Below are 16,575 nucleotides of genomic sequence, written 5' to 3'. Positions count from 1 at the left end.
TTTTTACGCATAGATATTAATTTTAATATATCGACAGTGTAACACAATCGTCCAATCAGATCTATTTTTTTGGATGATCATTCATACTATCAACATAAAAAAAGTAATTATTTTTTCTAACATAGTGTTACATAATTAGATGCACGTATAAAACTACTTTATACTAACAGTGCATCACAATTAAATTTCATATATATATATATATATATATATATATATATATAGTTGTCTGAATAAAAATATAAAGGCTTATATAATATTGTTGAAGTTTGTGAGTATCGATTATGAATCAAGAGATATTGGAGGTTTGATGAATGTGGTTCTTGAATGAAGAACACAAGAAGCAGATAATGAGCTTGAACACCAAGAGAGATGAGAAAGAATGAGAAGACAAGTGTATTGATTACAAATTATCACATACATTCTCCTATTTACCTACTACCTTCACTGGCTAACAGATTACGTCTCACTAACTACATTCTAACCACTTGAATGGTATACAACAGACTATCTTCTTCCTTCAGATACAAGTCACTGTTGTTCTGCTATGTGCTATCTCTCTTTTCTCTATAACTTCTTCATGCTAACATGCTTCCTTATGAAGTGCAAATCCAGCTCGAAATGTGCTGACCTACTGCGAAGAACTGGATTTTCTGCAAGTAAGCAATCTGGTTGGTTGTCGTAATAGATAGTTGGTGGAGTGCGTAGAGGGAGAAGATTTTGGATCCATACCAACTTTGCGTGAGCTGTTGCAAGTGCCCTATACTTTGCCTATTTCTTATTACTTTTCCATGCTCCCAAATTTGATCCAAGATACACACAATATCCTGTAATATATTGCAATGCCCCTGCAATGGACCTATAGAATTTAGGGTCATCAAATGGTTCAACATCATTTATATGTAGTTTTGTAGAAGAAACCATTGGTGTTGGAACAGGATTTTCCTGCAATATATCCGTTTTAGTTAATAGGTTTGTAACATGTTTTTTCTGGGTTTAATTACTCTATTGGTCCCTATAGTTTTGCAAAATTTTCAATTAGATTCCTATACTTTTTTTTCTTTTAATTGGTCCCTGCACCAAATATTTTTTTCAATTAGGTTCCTCTTAACAGTAATTGGCTTAATTTTATAGGGATCCAACTAAAAAAAAAAAAAATTGGTGCAAAGACCTAAATAAAAGGAAAAAAAAGTGTAGGCACCCAATTAAAAAAAAATTGGTGTAAGGACCCAATTAAAAGGAAAAAAAAAGTATAAAGATCTAATTAAAAATTTTGCAAAATTATAGGGACCAACAGAATAATTAAACCTTTTTCCTGTGTAGGCTAATCAAAATGTAATACTCAGGCTAATAAAAAAATGAATGAGTCAGTTGTTCTTCTTATGATAAGAATAGAATGAGCTAGCTGAGATGGAGAAGTATTCAAATATGCACCATATCATTCTTAGTTGAGGTAGAAAAGTTAGTATTCATCTTATCACCAAACAACAATTTATAAGGAAAATTTCTTTCATAAAAAACAACATGCCTCCTTAAATACACTTTTCCATTGGAAGAGAGACACTTATATCCCTTATCCAAGAAAAAAGATACAATTTTTGAGCTCTGTAATCCAGTTTGTGTTTATTAAATGGATTAAGAAAGGGATAGCATGCACATTCAAACACCTTAAAGGTTTCAAGAACACAAGTGTATTGATTTACAAATTATCACGTAATACAACTGATTAACGCTTTCTTGAGATACAAGTCATTGCTCTGCTGCTATCTCTCTTTTCTCTGTTTCTGCACTTCCCTTTACAAATATAAACCACCATTATATATATTTTTTGTGATAATTCTTTATTAATCAAATAAAATGACCCTAAAATGATTTTTAACTTGAATGATTCAATATAAATTAAATACACACATAATTAAGATTATCTGAGTAAAGTAATAAGTGATCAAATCTTGAAACAAGAACCAAAATGATCCTATAAGGTGAAACAGTGATACAGAGCATACACCAAATGAAATTTGCAATGCATATAACATCAGTGGAGTCTAAGAAAACGCCAAGGTCCTGTTCCTGTTCCCATCCTGCATATATGTATTTTAACACTTGTAAACCAACACTGGAAAATAGCATCATAAAATTTTTTTCTTCAAAATACTCATAAGTATTAATAATTTGAAATTCTTTTCCAAGTTCAACTTTAATTTCAAATTTTTCTTGGAGCAATCAAGAAGAGTATTAATAATTTTTACAATATTTTATTAGTTCATCTATTGTTAACGAGTTCAGATGTGAGCCAATCTCAATTTATGTGAGCGAGCTTGATTGTTAATGAGATTTGTAAATAGATAATAAGTATATATGTGTAGATAATTATTCCCAATACAATAATTTATTTGCCTCTACACTTCAAAAAAATAATATGTAAGAAACATTTATGTTATTAAATATTAATACAATAATAAAAATTATTGTATTATATAAATTTAAAACAAACAATATTAATAAATAATAATAATATAATTATTTAATTATCTAAAGTCAAGCTTAACTTTTTAAATATAAATGAGATTATTAGTATTTAATATTTTTTATAATATGTATCATTTATTTATTTTTTTTTATTGTTTTGTTTAATTTTATTTTATTTATACATTTAATATTATTTTCGTCGAAAAAGCTTTTACTATAATATTATAAAATGTCAACTTTACAATTAAATATCAAAAAATTATTTGAATATTTTTTTAATAAAAAAAGATATTATTTTATTTATACCTGTAGTTGTTTGATTTGAATTATTATTTTTTTATAAATTTTTTGTCCCTCTCACATATTTTTAGCAAAAATTCAGACACTAAAACAAAAATTAATAAAATTCTAAATCAGTTCATTCGAGATATACTTTTTATAGATTTTTTAGTTATTGAGTTATTATTCTTTTTTGTATCATATAAAAAATAATCAATAAAAATGTAATTTTTATAGATATTAGATGCTTGACTAGGCACTAATATTAATAATAAATGTATTACTCATACAATATTATCAAAATATTAAAATAAAAAAATATTTTTAAATTAATATATTTTTAAATGTGTTAATTACATTTATTTATTAAAAACTTGACTTAACTAATATACTCCAAAATTTAAATATCTAAATATAAATATTAATATTTTTTATTATTTTACTATATTATTTTGTCCCACATCTAAAATGAGTTAATTGAATGAAAGATTACTAATCTTTCTATTAGAATGTGTCAAGCACTATTTTGGTTGGACACCAAAAAGAAAAGCACTATTTTGGTCTTTTATTTTTTGTTATATCTATATATATATATATATATATATATATGTATTCGTCGATTGAGAGACAACGACTAATGTCTAACCCCATCTGAGTTTATCTTTAGGTAGGGTGGCCTAAATCTTGTTGCATATATACATGTGACACCCCTAATAATCAAACTTGCGATATTAACATGGGGAAGATTTTACCTCCAAAAACCAGCAAACATGCGAAGACTCATGAAGATGGTAAGAGCAATCCAAATTCCCACGAAACCTTTGCTCTTTGAGAGAATAAGTAATGAAGCAACAGTTGCAAATCCCACCATGACCTAAACAAAGACAATGGCAAAATAATTGTTTGGATGTACATATATTAATCACGCATAATAAATGTATTATTCAAATATTTAAATGATAAATATATTAAACCAAAATATTTTTCTATAGTCTATAGTGAGAGATATCATGAATCAAAAGTAGTATGAAAATGGTAAAACAAAAAGAAAGGCAAGTGAACTTATTACCAAGGAGTATGCAGAATAAGCAAAATCAGAAGCACCATAGTTCACACCATCAAATACAAAGGCCAATGAATTGATTGGTTGTGTAGCAGCAACAAACTGGTAGTGTTGTTTGCAATTAGACACAATAACATGGGATAGTTTTCATAAGAAAATATAGTTTTGATAATATATATTACCGGAAGGCCTATTCTGATTATGTGCAAAACAGGGATAGTTTTGGAGAAAAGTCCAGCTCCAAAGTACATTCCAATGCCGACAAGAAGAGAGAGAGCAACTCCCAAAACAAACCCCATTTGTAGTGTCCTTGCTGCAGCAGCAATTACTTTCTCATAGTCTTTCTCAGCAAAGGAACATGCTAGAATTGCCTGTGAAATTAAATTATCTAGTTAGTCATTAATTAATACTCATTTATTAAAAGAAAAGAAAGATAATTAATTATATGACCTGTACGGCAACAGCTAAACCGTCAGCAATAAGGGAAGAAGTGAGCCAGACTTGGAGGCAAGTTTGGAATGCCGCCATTGGAATTGCCCCTAATCTTGCTGCCAATGACGATGCCAACGTCGCACAGAACGATGCCGCTATTACTTTCGCCAATAACATCCCTCCTATCATCATTTAAACATACATTTTTACTCCATCCATCATTGCAAGTAACATACATTTAACATTGCAAAAATATTTAATTTCAAGCACACCCTTAATTAATTAGGACTAGGTTAGTAATTGTATGTTCACCACCCCTACCATTTTTCAGAAACCTGAAGATCTGCAAATTCTTAAAGCCTGGTGGTAGAAGTACCATTTTTCTGATTAATATCATCCATAGAATCAATGCCATGAAGAACCTAAAACAGCCACCATTTATGAAAAGTTCAAGTTATTGTACGAACAATAATAAACTTGATTAGTTTTATTTTATTTTTTTAATGAACTTTATTAGAATATTACTATATATGTGTTCTATTATTCATTTTTATCGTTCAATTTCTCTGTTTGAAATTGTATATTAATTTATATGCTTAATATATTAAAAATACTATAAATATCAATTCTTTAATTTTATATGGATTATTTTTAAAATAAGGATCTCACATAACTTTTTCTCTGTCTAAGAAAATGAAATAATCCTCTACTATATATTTAAGATAATTAATTTTTTGGGAGCACATAGTTTTTATAAATATTAAGCAATAAAATTAAAGAAAAAACTAGTAAAATTGTTTTCAAATATTTGTTTTTATTTTTTTCTCTAGTTAAATTATGAATAATTATTAAATAGAACGAAAATAATATATAACTCACTGGGAGACGACATGTGAAATGGCTGCACCGGTGAGACCCAAATTGCAATGAAAAATGAGTAGTGGGTCTAAACTGATATTCAATGCATATCCGAAAACTGAACCAAATGAAATGAAAATAAAGATAAATAAAATATAAATATATAATAATTAATTTGATCATTGATTTTTATTATTTGATTTAAAAATGAAACATTACAAAGCTTCATTTGAACTTACGAATGACATATAAAGGAGTTTTTGTGTCCTTGAATCCTCGAAAGATTCCTTGCATGGCTAGTGAGAGAAGCATTGCAGGGGCACCTAACGATCTCAATCTCAAGTACTTTACGGCAGGGTCTAGCATAGGAGAACCCTACACATATTAAAGTACGAGGAATTATTATTAAACAGTAATTAATAATTAATAATTAATAATTAATACTCACATGTTTGAGACCCATTGCACCTAATAGGGGTTTGTCTGCAAATATAAGAACTGCAGCTTGAATGATGCCAAGGATTGTGGCAAACAGCAGTGATGTTGATGCTGAACCAAGTTGTAGCTTCTTTCTTTCAACCCTTTTCAACATATTTTTCTCACATATATTTCTATATTCTTCTGATCAAAGGAATTTAATTATCACTCATGAAAACTTCTCATACTAGCTAGCTTGATGAACATATATACAAAACTAAAATTTAATTATGGTGTTTATGGTTATGATAGTTATTGTGATTATATAATTTTTTAAAATAAAAGTAATATTTTTTTATTCAACAACAATTTTTAATTTAAAATTAAAATAAAAATAGTATTAAGATATAAATAATATATTTTAATATTAGAAAGGAGAACAAAATTATTTGGCAAAGACTAACACTAACTGCTAGTTCTAACAGAATTCTAGTTTGTCAGTTAGTTAAAGATGCTTTGTTGGATGAGTCTTTACTAGAAGAGTTGGTTATAGTAAGCTTATATGTAGTTGCTACTCAGCATTGTAAATGTACTATTCTTCTGATAATTAATAAAATTTTTGTTCAATTACTTCTATTGCAAGTTACCACTCTTTTTCTTACCACTCTTTCTCTCAAAATTCTGTTTCTCTACTTTATTTGGTTTGTGTTTAGCTATAGTCTTTCTTGTTAGTTCCTTTATAGTATCTAGAGCCAACATCTCTGCTTCTTCTTCATGATGGAGATTACCCTCTCAGATTCTATAAAGAAATCATTCTCCCCAATCGCAGAAAACTGCTCCACATGAAGATACATTATTGCAATTCTCACTATCGAAAATCTTGGTCTTAAAAGTCATCTAGATCTCTCAAAAATTCTTGAGCAATTCACATCTGATGCTACCAGAAAAACTGTTACAGAAATAGAAGAATTCAAGAACTAGTTCCAAAGACATCGAGCACTCACCACATGGCTTGTTGATTCCAAGACCAATTGAATAAAAAACAAAAGTCATTCACCTCTCTAGATTTCATGAAGTTTGGGAAGGGATTGATGACTATTTTCAAGTTGTTTCCTATGCAAGTATACAAAGTCTCAAAAGTCAATTAAGATCTTGCAAGAAGACTAGTTCAGCTGCTGAGTTTTTGTCCAAGATTCGCAAAATTGTGGATTCATTATTTTCTGTAGGATATGAAGTATTTGAGGATGATCATCTTCAAGCCATCATTGAAGAACTTAAAGAAGAATATGCAGTTTACATCTCTTCTGTGACAGAAAAAAAGGGACCCTTCAGAATTGTAGAGGTTGAAGCTTTCTTGCTTTCTTATGAAGAAATGCTAGAGCACTTCAAGAAGTCAGAATCCGGTATGCCTATAGCTCATTATATGTAGAATTCTTCACTAAATTTTGATTTCAGCCGTAGCAATACTTATAGACGAGGACGTCGAAGAAACATAAGAGGAGGTGGAAGATTTTGATTTAACAACAAAAATAATTCAAGAATGCAATGTCAACTTTGTGGGAGGTTAGGCCATGTGGTGTGGAACTGTTAATCTTTCAACCTAAATTCTGGTAATAATTCTTCAGCAATACAAACCCCATATATGAATGCTCAACCTCCACCACCTCCAGCCAATTTTCATCATTCAACTACCTATCTAACTTCCTCATCTTCATTCATCAGTGAAGCCTCATGGCTTGCAGATTCTGGTGCAAGCCATCACCTAACACCAGATCCATCAAACCCGCTTACTTCATCGACAAGTAATACTGATTTAGATCAAGTCTTTGTATGTAATGGTATAAGTATTGCTATTAAGAACTCTGGATCCTCTATTCTATATGATAAATATTGTAGTGTCATTTTTATATTAAAGAATTTACTGCATGTTCCCCAAATAACACAAAATCTGTTAAGTATGTCAAGGTTTGCTGCTAAAAATGGAGTTTATTTTGAATTCTGGCCTAACTATTATTTCATTTGTGACCAGGCTACCAAGGATTATCTCCCATAAGGCATAACTAGGAATAGAATTTATTCCTTTGATGATCTTAAGAGTCCCTAAGTCTGTGTATGTGAATTCTTCTTTGAGTTGTAATTCAACCTTTCTTGATAATGTGTCTTTTGTTTACAATAATTCTGCCTCTAATAAGTGTAATTCATCTGTTGATGATGTGAAAGATTCTAGTTTACCTGTTTCTAGTAATTTTCATACTACATGTAATGAGAAAAATAACACTATGCTATGGCATAAAAGACTTGGCTGTTGTGCCATGAAAATTGTACATACAGTGATGAATAAAGCATCTATTCCTATCTCTAATCCAACTTCTGCTTTACAGAATATGTGTGAAATTTGTTCCTTAGTCAAGATGCATAGATTACACTTTGATGAAATTGAAACTACTTATACTCAACTCTTACAATGTGCTTTTGCTGATCTTTGGGGTCCAGCCCCCTATTAACTCTCGAAATGGTTTTATATATTATACTTGCTTTGTTGATAGTTTTTCCAAATTTACTGTAATTTTCTTACTTCAGAACAGGTCTCAAACACTATTAGCCTTTCAAAATTATAAGAAGTTGATGGAAAAATAATCTGGCCAATGCATTAAAGCTATACAAACTAATAATGGAGGTGAATTTCTACGGCTTTTTCTACGTTTCTTGCTTCAGAGGGCATTCAGCATAGAAAATCCTGCTCTTACACACACTATTAACAAGGTAGTGTAAAAGAAAACACAAACATATTACTGAAATGGATCTATCCCTTTTAGCAACAGTCTCTCTCCCTATGAAATTCTGGGAGGATGTCTTATAATAATCAATAGACTTCCAACAAGTATTGTTGATAATAAATTTCCATATGAGGTTTATTTCATCAACAACCAGATTTTAATCTCTTTAAAGTGTTTCAATGTGCACACTTTCCTTTTTTAAGACCTTATATGAGTGCCATTACTACACCTTCTAATACACAATCAAAACAAGAAACTCTTCATCATCACCAGCACACAGAAACTCCTATACCTATAAGTGGCATGGCGGTATGCCTCCCCCCATCACACCACTAAACACACGCTCTATGATTACAAGAGCCAAATCTAGCCACATCAAATCAAAAGCATTAGTGATTCAAACTCCTGACCTTATCAACAACATACCATCAAATGTGAAATAAGCACTCAACTATTCACACTAAAAGAAGACAATGAATATTAAGATGCAAGTACTGAACAGATGTGGAATATGGACTCTCACAAAAGCACCAGTAAATGAAACAATTATAGGGAGTAAATGAGTGTTTGCCATCAAAAGAAATCAACAAGGTGAGATTCTGAGATATAAAGCAAGGCTAGTTGGCAAGGAATTTCATCAAAAAGAGGGAGTACACTATGAACAAATATACTCTACAGTGATCAGATCAACCACAGTAAAAGTGATTCTCACAATTGCTATACCCTTAGGTTGGCCATTAAGACAATTCGACTTCGACAATGCCTTTTTGAATGAAAAATTTGAAGAGAATGTCTATAATAAGCTTCAAGCACAAGGATATGAGTGCTCCAATAACACTCTTGTTTGTAAACTTAAATAAGGCCATATATGGCTTGAAACAAGTTCCTCGAGCTTGGTTCAAGACACTGGCAACAACACTATAGAAGTTTGGATTTAAAAATACTAAATCAAATGTATCATTATTTGTAAGACAAACTTAAACTAATATTACCTATCTCTTATTGTATGTACATGATATTATAGTTACAGAAAATGATTCCAAAGTCATTGAAATTTTAATATCACAGTTGAACAACTTTTTTCTAAAAGATCTTGGCAGATTTAGTTACTTTCTGGGATTGGAGAAAGCATATCTTCTACATAGGGAGTTGATGATTTCACAAGCCAAATATGCTAGAGAAATATGGAAAGGAGAACTCTAAACCATTACCAACACCTATGTCCTCAGATTCTAAACTTTACTTGAGCGATTTTGAACTATTTGAGAATACTACTAAATATAAATCTATACAACAACTTTAGTTTGAGGGGGTATTGAGGAAGGAGAGCAAAATTGCTTGACAATGACTATCAGTAATGGCTAGTTCTAACAGAATTTTAATTTGTTAGTTATAGTTAGTTAAAGATGCTTTTCTTGACGAATCTTTACTAGAAGAGTTGGTTAGAGTAAGCTTATATATAGTTGCTACTTAGCATTGTAAATTACTACTCTTTCGATAATCAACAACATTTTTGTTCAATTACTTCTGCTGTAAATTACCACTTTTTCTCTCAAAACTCTATTTTTTTACTATACACAATTTAAACTCTTTGATTTGTGTTTAGCTATAGTCGCTTTTGTTACTCCCATTATTTAAGATTTGTTAAAATCTTTTAGTCATTGTAATTATACATAACGTAGATTCCACAATACATTTATATTTCAATGATGTAAGCGTTTAATATAAGGGGAGTTTTCTGGTAACCAAGATAGTAATGACCAAGGATGGCCAAAGATTGACCTACAAATAAGAGGTTGACATGTGGAATGGTTGATTATAATAAGAATTATTTTAAAGATATACTTTTGTGAATTACATTAATGTAAGCGAACTATAATTTTCACAAATTTTCAAAAAAAATTTTGTAGGCCTTCGACAATATAGATAAAAAAAATGGGAAAAGCTAAATTATAAGAAAAAAAAGAAAAATATAAATACACAAAAAAAAGTGATAAACAAAAAAGTTGTGCAATTAATAAAAATGAGAAACCAAGTATAAAAAATAAAAAAGCTCTGCAGTTAATAAAAATAAATAAACCAAATATACACACATAATGGCCACATTTTTGTTCAAGTATTTGGATTATTTTTGTCGTATACATTTATTTAAAAAATAATCAATCAAAAAATTAAATTAAAAAAATAAAATATACTCAATTACAAATTTTAATTATAAAAAATTAATTAAGAGATATAACTAATATATAATAGAAACCAAATTATCAATATAAATATTTGAATAGAAAAAAAATAAACTTAAAATTTCATAATACGACAAATTTTGATTTTAAGTTTTCAGTTTAGTTCTTTTTTATATTATTCATTTAAAGAAAGAATCAATAATTATTAATAGATATATAATAAAAAATTAAAAAAAATCAAAATATAATGCAATTAAATGAGGTTTTACTCAATTTGTTGGTTTGGAATTCAATTACGAAAATTTAAAATAACTAAAAATAATAAGATTTTTTATAAACTTTAAATTTATGTCGTAGTTTCTTATTTTTTATTTTTTTTAATTGATTTCTCATTTTTATTAATTGCACAGCGTTCTTGTTTATCTCTTTTTTATGTATTTATATTTTTCTTTTTTTCTTATAATTTAGCTGTTTTCATTTTTTTGTCTACATTGTCAAAGGTCCACAAAATTTTTTTTGAAAATGTGTGAAAATTATGGCTCTCTTACATTAATGTAATTCACAAAAACATACCTTTAAGATGATTCTTATTATAATCAACTATTTCACATGTCAACATCTTATTTGTAGGTCAATCTTTGGCCATCCTTGGCCACTACTACCTTAGTCACTAGAGAACTCCCCTTAATATAATGTATGTAGTTGTTAGAGATATAATTTTTTTTTATTAATTTAAATTTTTAGAGAAGTAATTTCATCACAATAGTATTGATTGAAAACAAATTTAGTGTAAGTTTCTCTTTTTCTTTTACTATTGACTGTTTTTAAAAATCTATTAAAAGAAGCTCTCACAATCTGAGTTGTAAGAAAAAGGAGAAAGGTATCAGAATGCACCGTTTCCATTATTGGTCTCTTCAGTCAAAGCACCATCCGGTGTTGGCATGGGAGTCTTCATTGTTCCATCTTGTGTACGTTCACACACTTGCATATTTTTGGTGACTAATTCATAGGTGAGTTTGGACTCATTTTGATTGGTTTTCTGAATAGTATCTTCCTCTGCCACGAAGGAAGTTGTAATGCTCACGAGAGGGACCACTGTAATCTTTGAAGATAGGTTGAACAATGCAATCGCAACTCCAGCAGCACCTTGATCCACCGCCCCTAATCATTTTTTCACACATATAATCGAATATGATTCATACACAATCAAATTTCATAATAATGTAATGGTATAAAACATATTTTTTTTGTGATTTTTTTTAAAATATCCTTAGCGTTTAATTTTATTTAACTTTGTTGCTAATTTTTTTATTTATGTCAAAATTACTCTTAGACGCATAGCTTCATTTAAAATGGAAAAAAATTGGGAATATCAAAAATAATTTTGACAAAATTCGAAAACGTTAAGAACAAAATGAAATAAATGAAAAAATATTAGAAATAAAATTAAATATTAAAAATATTTTTTAAAAAATTACAAATATTAAAAAAAATATATTTTATCTTAATATGATAAAACAATTTTTACATTTTAATCAAATACAAAATAAAAGTAGAAAAGAACTACTAACTAAATTTTTTGTCAATACAAATTTTGACTTATAAAAATCGACTATTCTACAATAATAAACTTAAGACTACTAATAACTAACGGAGCACTCTACTGTACAGATTAGAGTGGTATAGTGAGAATTTAATTCTTTTTATAGTTATTTTTTATTATTTTATTATTATTCAAAATGTGGGTCCTATTTTTACTAATCTCTCTTTCCTTCTATTAAAAGAAAAATCTGTAAACTTACATCTTTACCATATAATTCACCATAACTAATTTGAGTTACTATCTTGAGTAGGTTGAGCTAGTAAAAGAGTAGTGCTGACTCAGCAGGAAGTAGTTAATTAGAATTCTGTTATGTTAGTTAAAGTTTGTTAGAGAATTCTGTCACGTGTGTTAAAAGACAAGTTGTGCTTAGCTCAGTATCACAATCAAACAATAACATAATAATCTCATTTTCTCTCGCAATTCATTGTATCATAATCTTCCTAATTCTCTAGCTTCTCTCAACTCACTGATACCTCTAAGGCTTTAACTAAAAATGGTTAAGGTGTCGTCAAGAAACAATTATTCATTGGCTGACTATACCATATAAAGATCGATGATCAAACTATTAAGGGAATTATTATATTATAAGAGGAATATAATGTTATGTTCACTATCTTTGTATATATTGTTTTTATACACTTTTTATTCTTAGTATTAAAAATAATTAATAAAAAATGAAAAAAGATAAAATATTTTTTTTATATCATATGTCAAAAGTATATAATAAAAGAAAATGGTGCAAATTAAATATGATTTGTGTTATTATAAAGAAAGTGAGATACCTAAGTGGCCAATGAAAGCCGTGTCTATGAGAGAGGCAACGGGATCGGCAGCAACAGCTAATGCAGCTGGTATTGCAATCTTTAGTATCTCCTTCGCCAGCGAATCATTCTTAAAAACAAGTCTACATGCATAAAAGAGTTTCGGAGAAATAAGAATATGCAAAATATATAATATATATAAGACTTAAGAGTAATATTATTATTAAAGTTATAAAAATATTTCATGAAAATCTAAAACTATTAAAGTATTTGCATATATTATATATATATATATATATATATATATATATATATATATATATATATATTCTTTTATATATTTTTCTAATAAAATAATTAGTCATTAGAATAATCAAATACTTTTATTAAACATCAAATATATATTTTTATATGGTAACTAAATTTTTTAAGGTGTTTGTTTCGATACCATTATAAATTCATATATATTGATACGTTTAAAATATGAATAAATAACAATAAGCTATGTGAAATTTATTTTCCATGTTAAGCATCAAACTTTTAAAAAATATATATATATATATATATATATCACTAATTTTATTAAAATACTCTTATAATTTAATAAAAATAAAAATTATTTTTTATTTAATTTTTTAAAAGACTTAAATATCCTTTTTTATATGTTAGACAAAAATTACTGTTTTAGATTAATCGAATTGTTTAATTTTATCATTTCAAAATTTAAATAATCTAAAAAACAAAAACAAAAACACATTTAACAAAATTATTTGTCTCTCCATAAACCCTAATTAATCATTTATACCAAAAAATTAAACAAATCTAAAAAATACTAAAAAAAATCACTTTGTTCTTTAGTTTGTTGGGTTTCTCACCCAACCTTCATATCTTTGAATTCTCTTCTCTGTATTTGTATCTCCCTTTCTTCTCTTCAATCTCGCCTCTTTTTCCTGGTAAAAAAGACAAAACTTTTTCCATGGCGCCCTGCCAAGGTCACTGCAGCATTCGTGCATGCCTCACCCAACCGAAGAGAACGTCGTCGCGTCAGAGAGCGTCACCATCTTATGCGTTTCAGAGAGCGTTGCCGTCTTCTTGATTTTAGAGAATGTCACTGTCTTTCTTATTTTTCATCACCGTCGTCAGCTTCTCCCTTCCGATAATATCTTCTTTGTGATTTTTGTGATTTTAATTATCATAGCATTGTTATAATTTTTGTAATTAATGTAATTTGATTTGATTTCTATAATTTTATATTAGTTGTTAATTTTAACAAAATGAAAAACTGAAGCATCAATTTGAAGAATTGTTACTGGAGTTTTTGGAATTGCTATTTTGCTTGAAATTGGGGCAGCCTCATTAGGGAAGTATTAATGGATTGTATATTAGGTAGCGTTTGGTTACTGAGACATAGACACTGAGACATAGACATAGTGGTACATGGTGACACATGTCTGCTGTTTAGTTTGGTGAGACACAGATTTTCGAAGGACACGGGAGGACACGGATGGACACGGAGACACTAAATTTGTGTACCTCCAATTTGGTGAGACACTGAGACACAACTTGTGAGACACTAATTTTTTACTCTTTTACCCTTATTGAGTTTTTAAAATTTGTCCTCTTATCTTCCCAAATCTTTTTTTTCTCTTTCTCTTTTAGATTCTACAACTAAATTTACTTTTCTATTTTTTTGAAAAAAATTTTTGTACATTTAATTTTTTTATTTATTTAAATTTTGATTAATCTTTGATAAATTCTGAACTTTAATTTTCTATTTTTTTTCAAGAACAATTATATATTTAATATTTAAATGATAATTTAAGATGGTATTAGAAGAAATAAAAAATTATTAAAAGAAATAAAAATTTAATGGTAATAGCATGCATTGTTTGGGATAATAGGTGTATTGTAATGGTGGTAAAACTTGTGGTTGAATGAAGGGTAATTCAGTCTTTTTTTAATATATGTGTCTTGTTTCTTATTTTTGCCAAACACAATACATAGACACAAATATTTTATGTCTATGTCTTTAATGTCTGTGTCTCTGTGTCTATGTCTCATCAAATACATCAACCAAACGGAGCCTTAGCTCTTATTTCAGTAATTTTAATAGTAACTGAATATTTGGATGAGTTTATTTTACTTTCTTAAAAAAAATCATATTTTTTAATTTATAGATATGATGAAAAGAAACTTTGATTAAAAAAAGAAAAAAGGATTAGATAATTTAAAAAACTTCTATAATCAATTTCTTTCTTTTTAAATCAAAATTTTTTTTCAACACATCTGTTAATTAAAAACATTTTTTTTTCTTTTCAAAAAAGTAAAATAAGCTCATTCAAATATTTAGTTACCATTGAAATAATTAGAATAGGAGTCAATACACAATCCATTAATATTTTTTTTAATGAGGTCTCAATTTCAGACAAAGTAGCAACTTCAGAAGTTCCAGCAACAATCTCTCAAATTGATGCTTAAGTTTTTTATTTTGTCAAAATTAACAACTAATATAAAATCACAGAAATCAAACTAAATTATATTAATTATAAAAATCACAATGTTATAATAATTAAAATCATAGAAATTACAGAGAGGATGTTACCAAAAGAAAAAAGTTGACGATGGTGATGAAGAACGAGAAAGACAACGAGAAATATGGTGACACTCTCTAGAACCAGGAAGACAGCGACGCTCTCTGAAACGCACAAGATGGCGACGCTCACTGACGCGACGACGTTCTTCTCGGTTGGGTGAGGCGCGCGCGAAAGCTGCGGTGACCTTGACAGGGCGCCGTGGAGGAAGCTTTATCTTCTTTATCGGGGAGAAGAGGCGAAATTGAAGAGAAGAGAGGGAGATACTAACACAGAAAAGAGAATTAAGCGATATGAAAATTGGGTGAGAAACCCAGCAAACCAAAGAACAAAGTGATTTTTTTAGTATTTTTTAGATTTTTTGTTTGTTTGAAAGATTGATTAGGGTTTACAGAAAAACAAATAATTTTGTTAAATGTGTTTTTATTTTTGTTTTTTAGATTATTTAAATTTTAAAATGGTAAAATTAAAAAATTGAATTAATCTAAAACAGTAATTTTTGTCTAACATATAAAAAATGGTATTTATTAAGTCTTTTAAAAAATTAAATAAAAAATAATTTTTATTTTTATTAAATTATAAGGATATGTTAGTAAAATTAGTTATATATATATATATATATATATATTAAAAAATATGATGCTAACGTAGAAAATAAAATTTTTTAATAATTTATTGTTATTTGTTCATATTTTAAACGTATCAGTATATATAAATTTATCATCGTACCAAAACAAACATTTTTTTTAATATCTATATATGTAGGATAGTTGTAGAATTATTTCGTCAAATAAACATTAACATATGTGTTGCATCGTTAATTATAGAAGGTAGACAAAATAATACACAACGTTATATGCCACAAAATCAGTATCATAATGGCAATTATATTGTAACTGTTATACATACTTCTATTATGTGAGTCCTGCATAACATACAATGCAATCACAACAGTAATATAAAGCCATGAAAACATGTTTCGTAAAGTTTAGATACCTCGCATCTTTGAAGAAAACAAAGACGGGCATTTTCCATTTGCTCCTGTAAGAATTCAAACGGCCACTCTCCTCCATGTTCATATTATAAACAATCTTGGTATGAGAGAGGGGGGGGGGGGGGGGGTTTATATATATATACAAGTA

General features: G+C 28.4%; 1 protein-coding gene across 2 annotated transcripts; it reads right to left on the bottom strand.

The window, feature by feature from the left end:
• Positions 1-1,622: 1,622 nt before the first annotated feature.
• LOC130943316 (protein DETOXIFICATION 43-like) lies at positions 1,623-16,516 on the bottom strand. Of its 2 annotated transcripts, none has more exons than XM_057871142.1 (12): positions 16,430-16,516; positions 12,864-12,985; positions 11,373-11,639; positions 5,550-5,719; positions 5,341-5,476; positions 5,123-5,219; positions 4,565-4,665; positions 4,262-4,425; positions 3,994-4,182; positions 3,818-3,913; positions 3,501-3,622; positions 1,623-2,081 (listed from the first exon to the last, which is right to left on the bottom strand). In XM_057871142.1, the coding sequence occupies exons 1-12, from the start codon at positions 16,510-16,512 to the stop codon at positions 2,036-2,038; spliced, it is 1,593 nt and encodes a 530-aa protein (XP_057727125.1). In that variant the 5' UTR covers positions 16,513-16,516; the 3' UTR covers positions 1,623-2,035. The 2 variants fall into 2 exon arrangements, with proteins under 2 accessions (XP_057727125.1, XP_057727124.1); XM_057871141.1 differs by having other exon boundaries at positions 1,624-2,081; positions 5,550-5,722.
• Between the last annotated feature and the right edge of the window lie 59 nt (positions 16,517-16,575).

The sequence above is a fragment of the Arachis stenosperma genome, chromosome 8 (genome assembly GCF_014773155.1).
Source record: "Arachis stenosperma cultivar V10309 chromosome 8, arast.V10309.gnm1.PFL2, whole genome shotgun sequence".
Lineage (NCBI taxonomy): Eukaryota > Viridiplantae > Streptophyta > Magnoliopsida > Fabales > Fabaceae > Arachis > Arachis stenosperma.
This window is presented reverse-complemented; position numbering and strand designations above follow the sequence as displayed.

What these genes read in the sequence shown, in the direction of transcription:
- LOC130943316 (XM_057871141.1), bottom strand. Translation starts at nt 16,512, where the DNA reads ATGAACATGGAGGAGAGTGGCCGTTTGAATTCTTACAGGAGCAAATGG. An exon ending in GGCTTTCATTGGCCACTTAG is followed by an intron (nt 11,640 to 12,863) that starts GTATCTCACTTT and finishes AAAAATGATTAG; the next exon opens with GGGCGGTGGATCAAGGTGCT. An exon ending in ATTTCACATGTCGTCTCCCA is followed by an intron (nt 4,666 to 5,122) that starts GTGAGTTATATA and finishes TGGCTGTTTTAG; the next exon opens with GTTCTTCATGGCATTGATTC.